The 13,438-nt window shown below is 40.4% G+C and overlaps 1 protein-coding gene across 1 annotated transcript in view; it reads left to right on the forward strand.

The window, feature by feature from the left end:
- Positions 1–13,048, forward strand: part of USP24 (ubiquitin specific peptidase 24) — a 73,118-nt gene extending 60,070 nt beyond the window's left edge. The window contains exons 53-67 of the mRNA XM_028733354.2: positions 715–818; positions 918–1,031; positions 1,636–1,732; positions 2,499–2,615; positions 3,121–3,213; positions 4,040–4,142; positions 5,585–5,706; positions 5,865–5,978; positions 6,927–6,992; positions 7,364–7,430; positions 7,961–8,042; positions 8,660–8,735; positions 8,826–8,912; positions 9,792–9,902; positions 11,271–13,048. Coding sequence (XP_028589187.2) covers positions 715–818; positions 918–1,031; positions 1,636–1,732; positions 2,499–2,615; positions 3,121–3,213; positions 4,040–4,142; positions 5,585–5,706; positions 5,865–5,978; positions 6,927–6,992; positions 7,364–7,430; positions 7,961–8,042; positions 8,660–8,735; positions 8,826–8,912; positions 9,792–9,902; positions 11,271–11,333 — 1,416 coding nt within the window. The 3' untranslated portion in view covers positions 11,334–13,048. The remainder of the gene's footprint in view (positions 1–714; positions 819–917; positions 1,032–1,635; positions 1,733–2,498; positions 2,616–3,120; positions 3,214–4,039; positions 4,143–5,584; positions 5,707–5,864; positions 5,979–6,926; positions 6,993–7,363; positions 7,431–7,960; positions 8,043–8,659; positions 8,736–8,825; positions 8,913–9,791; positions 9,903–11,270) is intronic.
- The last annotated feature ends 390 nt before the right edge of the window (positions 13,049–13,438 follow it).

Below are 13,438 nucleotides of genomic sequence, written 5' to 3' on the forward strand. Positions count from 1 at the left end.
CAAAGAAAACTGAAACACCAAAACTCTGCGGCCAACATTTTAGACACGCTAAGGCTGTATGGCTTATCGTAGGCCTGTAAAACCCATCAGAGGACACAACCACTGGAATGAAAAGGCTGGTATGAAGCATTTAATACACACACCTTTAATTATTGTATGAAGAGAAAAGGCAAGAGACAAATACCTGCTTCCCTCGCCCTTGTAAATTTCATCCACTTTGGTCAAAGGGAGGGGGCAGTTATACCATTTTTCAATTCTCCGTTATAGTGAATGGGAACCTCAGAATTTTGTTTACACAAAACCAAATCAAATAGCAGGAAGCAATTTGAAAATGGATCAGAATTTTAAAACACATACAGTTACAAGGCAAATATTGAGCCCACTGCACACACTCATAGTTTGGTTTGAGCTAAAGAGGAAGGTCCAAAAAATGAGAAAAAGTTTGTGCTGGATTGCAGCTCCCAGAGTATAATCGAAGGGACAGAAGCTGTTTCCCCCCTTTCTTTAAACACCAAGGAGCTTAGCAGAAGAGTGGAAGTCACCAGACATTTGACAAAGCGTTTTTCTGAAACCTCAGATAATTCTCTTTACCTTCTTGTGCCGTCCTAAAACTATTTTGGCACCATCTCAGTTCCAGTCTGAAAACGGTGTTTAAGAATCTTACCAGAAAGGCCAGTACTTGTGGTGTTATGTGATACACTTTCTTTTTCTTAGACAAAGTTAAAGCACCCCCATTATCCATCTATGGCAAGAGTAAGTTTACAACTAGCAGTCCAGTTCCTCTTCCAGACGTGTCTGCGAACCAAGAAAAAACTCAGGTAACACTTTTAAAAGCTTTTTAAAAGAGAGAAAACGTATATTTCACATATTGAAGTCTTGCTGACCTTATTGTGATTGTTTTTTGGTGTTTTTTTAAGGGTTGACATAGAAGAATGGATTGCAACCATTGATGCTTTGGTTTCTAAAAGTTTTGAAGCTTGTCAATGGTTGGTTGAATATTTAGTTGAGGCAGAAGGGCGAGAGCTCATAAAGTAAGTATCAACATAAGTACACAGGTCTAACTATTATATACTACTCGCTTATCTTCATTAGAGGCATGTACTCAAAAATTTGTATACTTGGATGAATAAGCCATATGAGAGAATGATCTACTTGTGGAGAGGCAGATAGCCTTTTAGATATATATTTTTGGCAGGAAATATAATTTATGACATGAATATAAAAATTGCTTGATCCATTAAGTGCACAGTGAGTGTGTGTGTGTGTGTGTGTAGGCATGTGTCTGCTCCAAATGACAAGCTCTGTCACACTGAATGACTTTCAGTGGAAAGCCTATCTACATTGCTTTAGGCAGTCAATTACTGCTTCCTTTTAATCTGTCTATTTTGTTATGGTATTAAGTCCTGCTGATTTGAAGAATTCCTGTCAGACGCACATAGATATCATTTACATTCTATGAGGCACCTTCAGTTTGGCTATTAAGTGACCGTATCCAGTCTTTCTACTCTCAAAGAAGTGTAAATATTGGATTTCACACTTGAGTAAAAGGCAGGGATTGCAGATTTCTACTAGCACATGAGAGAGATGGATTCTATCGTGCGCATCTTCATTTTATTGCATGTGTGCATTTTTCAGGACTTTTCTACTGGAATGCAGTGTAAGAGAGGTGCGAGTTGCTGTAGCCACCATTCTTGAAAAAACCTTAGACAGTGCCTTGTTTTATCAGGAAAAGGTCAGTAATATGTAACTGCTGGTATGCGAAACATTTCATTGCACTTCAGAAAATTGTATGCTGCTGCTTCATTAATGATATATGTTAATTGTTCCCCACCCCTCTGCTGCCCTTGCTATTCTATCTTATTTCTTTAGTCTGTTCACTGCCAGAATCTTGTAACTAGTTTCAGACCTTCGCAAATCCTATGATTCTGTGATGGTTTTGTCTAAGTGCGGTATTAAGTGTTGTGAGAAAATCCTACTTGAAAAAATAAGTTTCTGTTCTTACAACTGCAGAGATCCATTTGAGAATGTATGGTCGACGTTTGGTAAAATCTCAGGAGGCGGTTGGTGGTCAGAGGAAGAGGCTTAAATGTCCTGCCTAGCTCCTTGCATAGACACGCACCAAAGTTGTTGTCGCTGTGCTCAATACAGAGCTTTTTAAGCTTGAGTGTTTTTACTTAAATTTGCTGAGCCAGTGGTCAGACTTGAAAGTGTTATAGTCCTTCTATTCTAAGAGTGTATACACTGACGCCCTTCTTAAATAAAGTTATTTTGTTCTAAGGATATGTGTGAGTCCTGAAATGTATGTAATAGAATTGTTCAGCAGGGTGTTAAGGAAGCAATGCCCAATGGCCAGCTGAACCAAGCTGCCTGGCATTTGTCTTAAGCAAGCCTAATAAATCCATAGGCAGTAGGTGCATTTTGTACTTATTGTTAAATGCGCCTTAATTAAATCCACCTTCCTGATCATTCAAGATCTTCCCATCTCTACTTTTCAACAGTTGAAAAGCCTGCATCAGTTAGTGGATGTGCTGCTTGGTCTGCTGGACAAGGACGTCCCTGAGAACTGCAAAAACTGTGCCCAGTACTTCTTCTTGTTCAACAATTTTGTACAAAAGGTAAACCAAATACTCACTCTACCACTTCTCTCTTTATTTTCCCTATGTCCCAGGACAAATTTATGTTATGGGTAAACATTACCATTATCACATAAAGGTAGATTATTTTTCTGGATTTCTTATATAGCCATTTAGAGTTTAAACCTGTTACAGGTGCTCAAATCAAGCCCTATTGACTGGATAGCATGCCTTTCCCCAGGTGCTTTCCAATGGTCTGCTGCAGTCTTTAGGGCATGTGTTTCCAGCTGTCAGGACTTCCTTTGTGTTCAGGGCATCCTATTGTTAAACTGGTAAGCAAGCAAACCTGAAAGAAAAAACATCTGCAAATCACAGGGAATCTGGTGCTGTGGAGCCATTCAAAACCCTGCCAGTCAGTAGTATATAATTTAATCATATGTGCTTTTGGAAAGTACGAAGCATAATAAGGAACCATAATCTAAAATGTGCAGGCATGCTCTGCATATGGAAACAGATGTGACCCTATGTTCTGTTTGTCCTTTCACAGCAGGGTATAAGAGCTTGCGATCTCCTTCTCAGGCATTCTGCCTTGAGGCATATGATCAACTTTCTCCTTGGTCCTAGCCGTCAGAATAACCAGGTAATGAGGTGCTTAATATCATCCAGTAGTCTAGGTAGAATATTTGTGTTGCCTTCAAGTTCATATACTCAGTTACAGAAACTACCCATTGGGATTAAAACCATTGTGAACTCTGTCTTCCGATTGCCACCGCTGCTCCTGTACCTGAGAGCCCAAGAGAAGCAGCCAAGGAAATTTAATCTGTGTGCTCCTCTTCCCCCTGCAATCGTATGTGCAAGAAAACAGCCAGACTCCCTGCAGCTGCTTCCCTTGGGCCCAGCTCTGCGCTGCCAGCAGCATTTGAGGCAGGAGGGAGGCAGAGCCATGTTTCTGTCTTGCCTTGGCAGCTGCTGGTACTGACTGCCTCAAGCCTGTAGGTGATTCAGCTCAACTTAGCCACGTTCTGAACTTGCTGCATGCATTGCTTCTCCCTCTTGGAACACCCTGCCCATTGTTGGGACAAGTTGCTGATAGAAGGCTTTTTGCATTAATCAAACAGAAACGGGTGCCTACTTGCAACATAACCCGATTCATGGTGCGATATGCCTAGGTTCTGCTGTACCATAAAACTGAGTCTACCTTGGAAACTCAAAATGAGTTTTCCATATACTTTGCTACTAGTATATGAACACAGTTGGCAGGGGGTTGGACTCAATGGCCCTTGTGGTCTCTTCCAACTCTATGATTCTATGAAAGCAAGCATATGATTGGTTTTAGAAATGCTCTTCCCTTAAATAAAAGAAAAGAAAAGACACAAAACTGAAAAGTATGTGCAGGCAATGATGTTTAAGCAGGGCTTGCAAAATAATCTTCTACTCTTTTTTTTAATATTACCTAACAAAAACAGAATCGCAGATGGAGTTCAGCACAAGCTCGAGAGTTTGGGTTCCTCCATAATACCGTGGCACTGCTTGTTTTGCACTCTGATGTCTCATCACAAAGGAATGTGGGTAAGTATTTTATTTCACAAAACTAAATGGCCGCTGTTAATAATGCAGCTTGGCAGATCTTCAGTAAAGAGATTAAACTTCCTCAGTTTACCCACCAAGAGCAACTCCTGGTTTTCAGTGACTATTTGGAAGGAGTGTACACCAGCCACCATATTCAACTTTTAATCTGCAGCTTTGGGAAGCAGCCTGATCTGTTTGGAGCCAGTCTTTCCAATTCAACCCATTGTTATTCAGAGCAGAGCCAATTTAGATCTGTTAAAAATTAAGCTCTGTTTTCTCAAAAAGTTACAGCTGTAACTTTCTTCCCTTTTCACAGAAGTGGGTTAAATTTGCCAGTGGGTCCTTGCTTGGAGGACCCTCCAGAATGGATTAAGACTGCAAACTAGGCATTTATATCCAGGGGACACCTAAAGGTTAGATTCTTTTCCCATCAAAGGACGAGTTATACTTTTTTTCATTTTCTTCCAGAATTGGGTGAAATTTGTATGCACAGTCACCCTTTCTGTGAGGGAATGAAGCTTCACAGCGCTTCTCCCTCAAGGACAGACTTGACCATTTTAGGGTGGGCACACTAGGAATTGCGGGCGAAGAAAAAAGTGCTAGATTCTCAGGAAATATCGAGTGTGGGGAATGTCGCCCCTAGCAAAGACCCTTGTGCCCAAATGGTTGTAGATAGGGGGTTGAGCTTCTGCCCCCCACAGACATTTGGAGGCAAATTCTCTTCTCCCAAGGAGACTTGCATGGAAAGGGGTTGCTGCAAAACAGCACAAATCCGTAGGAAAAAGGGGTTTTCTCCCAGCAAGGACCTGTTACCGTAAGGGTCAAGGGGCTGGTCTTCAGCCCCTTTCCCACTTACTTTGAGGCATACAATGGAAATCTTTCCATTCACTGTAAAGAATGGAACATGTAAAGAAATAGCTTTCAACCCCTCCTCTAAATATCTGATTGGAGTGCTCTGGGAAAAGAAATCAGTGTTTCAAAGCTAGACCTGTTTCTCAGATTCCACCACCTCTCCACCCTTCCGAGTTTTGGGAGTTTCCCCCAGTCAGCTTGACTTAGTTTCTGGGAGGCTAGGGGTGGGAATCAAGGGCACAAAGCCACCTGGAGGCTTAGGGAGTCCCCAGTCCATCTGGAGCCACCATGCTAGTAGCACAGTCTGATGTGGGAATCTTCCCCATATCACCCTGATTCACCTTGTAATTTGCAGTACACAGAACCAGTGCACACCCCTGCTATTTACTCTCTGCATATAAAGTTGCTACTCAAAAGAAGTAGTGGTTCAACTATTTTCTCAGGAGGCAGGCAGGTGGGGGATGTCTCCTTGTATTTGTTCAGGAAGGCCGGAAATCACGTGGATCGAAGTTTTTGCTATCCTCTCCTCCACTCCTCCGTCGTGTGTGTTTCCTGCCTCCATATTTCATTTCATTTCGTTTATTTTTCAGCTCCTGGTCTGTGTGTTCTGCATTCACCCCTTAGCATTACCACCTCTGGGCCACTCCTGGCCCTCCATGAAGAAGTGGAAGCTTTACTGTTCCTGCCTGAGGGGAAGCCTTATTTAATGGAGGTAAGCTACTGTTTTAGGCCTATAAATTATGAGGCTTGGGTTGGGTCTTAAATGTGAAGAACATTTAAAAAGAGCAAATCTACAAGCTTCCCAAAGCTGGCTTTTTTATTTTAAGAAAGAACGGCTGCCTAATCTGACTCTTTGTGTTTCTTCATTAGGTGATGTACGCATTAAGGGAGCTAACTGGATCGCTGCTGGTCCTCATTGAGATGGTGGTGTACTGCTGCTTTTGTAATGAGCACTTTTCCTTTACCATGCTCCATTTCATCAAGGTAAGGAGAAACCAGTCAGGGTACACTTTCAAAACATGGCCTGTTCTACGTTGGTGCCTGAGGCGTGCGTGTGTGTGTGTGTGTGTGTGTGTCCGTAGCAGCTCTGTGCAGTACAGAATCGAATTGCCTATTGCATAATCTCCATATTGGCAGATGCCAATTCTTCAGAATGAAAGAGCTTATTTGCACTTCACCGTACACATTAGCTATTGTAGCACATGAAAAGGCTCTGCAAAAAGGTACAAATAGCCAGAGCTTCTGGCATATTCCTCCATTCATCCATGCACTCCGTGCATGCATATCAATTGCATTTCTATCCCACCCTTTTTGCGAAGGAGCTGAAGGTGGCATGCATGGTTCTTCCCTTCCTCAATCCCCACAACAACCCTGTGAGGTAGGTTAAGCTAAGAGACTGCGACTGGCCCAAGGTTACCCAGTGAGCTTCATTGCCAAGTGGGGATTTGAACCCTGGTCTCCTAGATCATAGTGCAGCATATTTCATATTTATAAACGTAACTTGCTTGCTTTTATGAGAGCAAAATGTTTATATTTGAAATAGCAAAACAAATAAAAATTGCTTAGTTTCCAGGAAGCAGGAGATCTGTATATGTTTTAGCCCATAGTTTGTACACCTCTCACTTCTCTAATTTTCCTATTTTATATGTTTGGTTCCTGCTGCCTGTCCTCCAGCACCCTAGCCTTTGAACCAATGCTCTTCAGAAAAAAACACAAATAAAGAATTCTTCCCCAGAACAAATTGGGGAAAAAATGTTTAAATGTATTTCTCTGATGACACAGGCTTCTGATAAAAGTGTAGATATCTAGCCCCCACCTTGTTATAATTTAGGGGTTTTTAAAAATGCAAAATCATATATGAATTATTATCCTAAATCTGATATTCATGTACGTTCCCTTCCACCTGCTTAAATCTGCGTCTTCAACTTACAGAATCAGCTGGAGACTGCTCCACCCCATGAATTGAAGAACATCTTCCAGCTTCTTCATGAGATATTGGTAACTGAACACACCTTAATAACAAACAGGGGGTTTTTTTTTTGCTTGTTTGTGTTATGCTGTTCACTCAGTCGATATGCATTGGAGTATAGATGAAAATGCCAAAAACAAAACTAATTTATACAACCAATGTATCTTATATCCATACGGATTTTCCCTTATCTGGTTTTTGCAGTGTCATAATATTATTTATCTTGCTAACATAACAATGGATATAATCTAGCCAAGGTAGAATCGAAAGAAAGCCCTTTTGTGCAGGCAGAAGTTCTTGTACTAGTGGAAAGACTTCATTGGGTACAACCAAGAATTGTATAACTATACGATAGATTCCAGGTGTCTGTATAAACTAATTGTTATGTTCCTTTTCGCAGATTATTGAAGATCCTTTGCAAATAGAGCGGGTCAAGTTTGCATTTGAGACTGAAAATGGATTGCTGGGTGAGTAAAATGGATTGCTGGGGGAATGTTGATAATCAAGTTTCATCATCTTTAAGTGCTCTATTATAACCTAGGTTGTAATCACACAGCTCATTGCATGTTTTAACTAGAAAGGGGGGTATAAATAAAAATTATTATTATTATTATTATTATTATTATTATTATTATTATTATTATTATTATTATATTAACATTTTGTTGTTGTTAAGTAAGACGTGAATCATATGCTAAATTCATACGTTGCACCAAACTATGCTTTTGTCTAAGTTAGCGAACCGTGGTTACAGCTATTGTTTGCAGAAGCTGGTGCTGCTCAATGAAAGTGAGAAATATTTATGAAAAACTTCTTGAAATGATGGTTTGTCTGTGGAACGTTTTGAAACTACAACCATGGTTTAGATTCTACACTTTGGTTAGTAGTCTGACATGAAACCCAAACTAGGATGTAGAATCAAATCTCCCTGCTTTATGGCAGGGCCCACTCCTGAAGTCTTTAATACTGATTAATCTCCTTTCTTTTTCTTCAACAGCACTGATGCACCACAGTAATAACCATGTGGACAGCAGTCGCTGTTATCAGTGTGTCAAATTCTTGGTCACTCTTGCTCAGAAGTAAGTATAACACTCAGTGAAATGGAAGTCGGTATGTTCTGTTTGTATTAAGTCACATGATTATAAGAAGCAGCTGTGTCTTCAGCAAGCCTTTGCCAGTTCTCTTTTATCCTTTTTCAGGCCCAAATAAAATGTGTAGGATCCATTTATAATCTAGATAAAGGGTCTGCTTCTTGTGAACCAGGATCCAGGAACTACTAGTTGTATGGATACCTAAAGAATGCTCAATGCTGTGCCTTCAGTTGCATTGTAATAGTAGCAGGCTCAAAGAAAACACTGTACAGAACAGCAAATATGAAGCCTGTGCTGTTTGAAAAATAGTGATGTTGTCATTTGTAAAATCGTCCTGTCACTGCAATGTATCATAGCCGCTCAGCTGACTGACTGTGACAAGAAAGAATTGCCCCATGTGACAAGGAAGGAAAGGTTTTGTAAACTGGAAGAATTTGTACTTTGGAGACGTTCTGAAACATTGGACTCCAGCCTGCTCTGTATCGCAGCACACAAGCAAAGGCAGTGAATTGCACAGCCAGACAGTTCATAAACTATGAAAAGGGAGTGTGATCCTAAATTACCTTTAGATAAATAGTTTTAATAATTTGCTTTGGATTTCAAAGGTGCTCTGCTGCTAAAGATTATTTCAAGGAGAATTCCCATCATTGGAGTTGGGCTGTACAGTGGCTTCAAATAAAGGTAATTTAAACCCTTTTGTTACAAAAGTTTATTCACGTGGCTATAGTACTGTTCCAGTTTCCATTAATGGACGCTTTCATATTTCTCTAGATGTCTGAACACTACTGGGCTCCACAGAGTAATGTATCCAATGAAACCTCAACCGCCAAAACCTTTCAGCGCACTATTTCTGCACAGGTCAGCCTGAATTTGACATGCTTTACACAGAATCTCTGTGGGCTGTAGTTACCGTGTGTGTGTGTGTGTGTGTGTGTGTGTGTGTGTGTGTGTGTGTGTTTATACAAATATAATGAAAATGGTAATGCTGTCTAGCATTTTTGCTGCCGTGTGCAGAACTCTCCTGTCTAATTACTATGTAATATTGGCCGATGATTGCCAAGTTTTATTTATGAAAAGCACAGCAAGCTTGGTGCACAAATGCCGCAAGCTACATGCATGTATGCATACATTGCCAGTCTTCATAGGCTTGAAATTCATTAGCATGACTAATTTTTAAATAATTTCAAGTTGCCCATTGCTTTAAACATTGAAACGGGACTGAAGTGCCATAACTTTCCAGTTTGCTCTTTTAAAAAATAAACCTCGTACGGCAGGAGTGGGGGACCTTGGGGCCCAGGAGCCAAATCCAACTCTCCTGCCCTCTTTGCATCTCACCCTTTTGCATCTGGAGTGCTTTGGCCCGGCAGTGTCCCTGAACAGAAGATGAAGACTGTGTGAACTAGCCTACTATGCAAAGGTGAAAGCTGTGTTTGTTGCTCCTCCCCCTTTTGCTTCTGGCTCCACTACCATGCGGTCTTCCAAGGTTGCGCAGAAGGGAATATGGCCCACGGGCTAAGAAAAAGGAGCCCCTGCCATGCAGTATAGCAAGGGATTTTTGTTAAGTCTCCTATATGAGATCGCTACCATGCTCTTTTTAAAACAAAAAAACAGTTTGCCATATTTGAACCAGTGCCAATTTATGCCTGTTTGCATGTACTGCATTTCTTATTCCTGGTGACCAGCAACATTGTGTAAAAAGTATTTACTTGGCTCTTAAGTCTTGTGGATTTCCTTTAGGACACACTGGCATATGCCACAGCCTTGCTGAATGAGAAGGATCAATCAGGAAGCAGTAACGGATCCGAGAGCAGCCCAGCCAATGAGAATGGTGGCAGACATCTACCACAGGTAAAGGACAAGGTTGTGCTGAGTCCGTTACCTGCATGCTTGCTGCTTGCAATGCCTTACTGGCATTGCCTCTTCAAAGCTGATTTGATTTCCATTCACCGTTCTTGCTTTGCATAACCTGATGCTGAAAACTTTCGAATTCCACCCCAGAAGCTCACCTGTTTTATAATAGTGGTTGTTTCCTATAGACGACCATAATTCCCAATCATGCGTTCAAGAAGCTGTGAGAGTGGTTGCTTGACTTGAGAGTTTCGCAGAGACGGCTTTATATAGAAAACCATTTGTGCAAGTAGCTCCCCACGTGGTTCCAACTAGTTTTAAACCCCACCCAGTGCAAATGAATTGAGCTTGTGCATTCTTCTGTCAAAAGCTGAAATGTAAACTTTGGTAAGCCTGGTAGGGCCTTACCACCTGTCTTCCTCAAGAACCATTTGCAGTGTTCTTTGTTTTAAAGGCCTTGTTGCCCAGCTTGATTTGACTTCAGGCCAGTCTAGCACCAAAGAGTGATAAGCACAAAGCATCAGAATACTGAAATACTTAGGTAACAGGCACAGAACAGTTTCACAATATAGCCAAGATAGGTTTGATTCTAGCCTGGTTTAAGATGCATCTGTTTCTAAGCAATATAGTGGAGTTCTTAAGCACATTACTTTCTTAGATGAAATTCACTCTCTCAGACTTTAAAGAACTCAGGCAAGAATTAACTCTACCAGCAGCATCTTGGAGGCTTAATTCGGTTTGGCATACATTTACTGTAGTGCGCCTTCCTGGTGACTCTTGTGCCATTCAGATCAGCAAAATAATTGCTGAGTAGTTCTAAATTGCCAGCTATGCGGTGATAGTTCACAGTGCCTGGGGTCTACGATGTACTGCCCATGATCTCCATAGCATCTTGAGACACTTCACTTGGCACCTGCTAAGACCCACTGCCCCTCCCAATACTCTTTAAAGAGCATTTGGCTCCCCCCCCCCCCCACTTTCCATGGGTAGAAATAAAAGGGCATGCATCCAGCCACACCTTCATCTTGTCTCCTTTTCTCCAGAATGCTTCTTGCCCACCCACTTTTTTGTTCAGTTGCTTGTTTTGGTTTCGTGAAGGTTGCCTGCTTGCTTGTTTTGAGGGAGGTAGTTTTCGTGCTTTTTGTTGGTTGGAGGGCGTTTTGCTTGTTTTGGTGAGGAGGTTGCCTGCTTTTATCTGTATCTGTTTTATTTGGGAGAGGGTGGTCTCGGCACTGCCTATTCCTTCTGTGAAATGCCTGCTTCAGATTTCCAAATGTGCTTTCAAACCCCAGAAGGCTAGGGACCCCTGCATTATGTGATACTTGGAAGAGTACATATGCTTTCCTAACTCTTTTGTGTTTTTGAAAGGGCACAGTGTCCCCAATGATGATTGGTGAACCTAAAAGTGACCTTGATGATGTGGATCCTTAGTGGTTAGCTGCAAGCTGAAGAACAAGCGTTCAACGGAAGCATTGAACCCCTGGCATCTTTCTGATATTGTTAAAATCCCACCGCTTTCATCTTTTAGAAGTGAAGCTTTCTAAGAAAAAGTGGCCATGCTACTTCCTAAAGAGAGATTCTCCAACTGAGAAGTTTAAGCATCAGGCTGTGGGGGAAGTCCCAGCATCCTTTGTGGTTCTTGTGGGATGCTGGTCCAAGCATGAGTTTAAAAATCTGTCACAAGATTTTACCAATTTAAGGAAAAATATCAAGTGGTTGAAATTTTTATTATGTGAACCTTTAATGAGTGAATGTAAAAAAAACTTGCTTTTCTGTGATGCTGCAAAAAAAAAAAACTTTCAGTTTTTATACAGAAGAAGAAAAAAATCTGACTGCCTTTAGGTATGGAGGGCAAATTTTTAATCTTTCTGAAAATATTGAATAGTGATATTCAAAATTATGTAAAAATGTGTGACTTACACTTGGCATTGTAAATTATTAGTTAAGAATCAGTTTACACAAGGACCTTTGTATTTAATATGTCTCCTAGGTCATTTGTATAGCGCTTTGCAGAAAGGGTTTGCAGCCCTTTTGTGTAAGGATGGTTATTCCTTATGGAATGGTTTTGGTACAAGGAAGTCTGAAATTGGTAACTTTTTTTCCTGATGCTAAAAGTAAATGGATAAGAGCAATAAAGTAGCTTTGTTTATTCCAAGAATACATTTATGTATTGTGGCATCAGTGGATCTTTTTAAAAAAAATGTTGATGAGTAAGTTTAACAAAAAACAAAAAAAGCACTTTAAGACAGAATTTTATTGCTGTTTTGCCTCCTTAAATCATCATTCTAACACTTGGAGACATATTGAATAAATTGTAGTCTTAATGATGTGATCTGCAATCATTTGCTTATGCTTTTGAATTTGAGAGTTGGAATTGGCTGTATATGATTCCTTGAGTGACATGGGGACATATGAATCTTTTTTTAAAAAACAACAATAACACAGGCAAAGATTGTAGGCTTTTGTTTTGCTTGGCCAGGCAGCATTGAAAATACAACAGGTTCATTTGTTCCTTAATAACTGGAAACCAATTGAGCTACATGGGTACAATTTAGTTTTCCCATGTGAAATGCAGTTAAGTGATGTCTTTAGCAGCTCTGGGTACTAGCTTCTTCTGTGCCAATTTTTAGTTTTTAGTTTTGTCACATTTTTTTTTCTGCACTGCTTTTGCCTTTGTTCGAGGATTTTGCCTTAATTTAAATGAAATGCACCATGCACATGAATTGAGGGGAAGTTGTAGAGTGCCTGGGTTACCTCCACTGTAGAAAGGTTTGCCAAGTCAAAGGCACAAACAGCCAAAAAGTGCCTCTTTTTTCTTTTCACTTTTATGTACTATTGCAAAACCTGATCTGACACAATAGCTTTCTTCACAGTTGTGCACTGGTTGTGAATATTACAGGTCACTTCACTGCTGAAGGAAACAGCTATACATCTTCCAGCTGGAATTCTCTGCCATGTGCTTTGAGTCAAAGGAATCGTGTTGGTAACACTGCATGTGCAAAACAATGAGATTTCAGTTGAATTTGCTTCTCTCAAGACACGTGTCTTCTTTGAAATGTGGCAGAATTCAGATATTTTATCAAAAGCCTCCAAAATTTTAAATGTGGTGTTTTAAAATTTTGAATAAATTTTGATGTCCCACCCCATTTTTATCGCAGCACCTATCTTCACTTTTAAGTTGAACCAGAAGCGAGTGTTAACAGAGGTGATATTAAGAAGTATCACTCCTGTTTGTCCAAAGGCATTGGCGCTTCCATCATTTCCTGTGGAAAAGATGGTCTCTTTTCAGACTGAAACAGAACGTTCAACCCCAGGAATGTTCTGTTTTACCACCATACATTATAACATTATTGCAGGCTGTTTTCTGGTCCTCTTTCTGCTTGTACAGAGTTGATGGTTACCGTTTTCAATTACAACAATTGGTTGATTATTGATTTCTGGCTGCTATCACTTGAATCTGCTGAAGAATATTTTTTTAAAAAAACCAAATGCAACAAATCTAGTTTGCTGTGTAAATTGTGACATGTTTCTATGTT

This window comes from Podarcis muralis, chromosome 5, assembly GCF_964188315.1.
Source record: "Podarcis muralis chromosome 5, rPodMur119.hap1.1, whole genome shotgun sequence".
NCBI lineage: Eukaryota > Metazoa > Chordata > Lepidosauria > Squamata > Lacertidae > Podarcis > Podarcis muralis.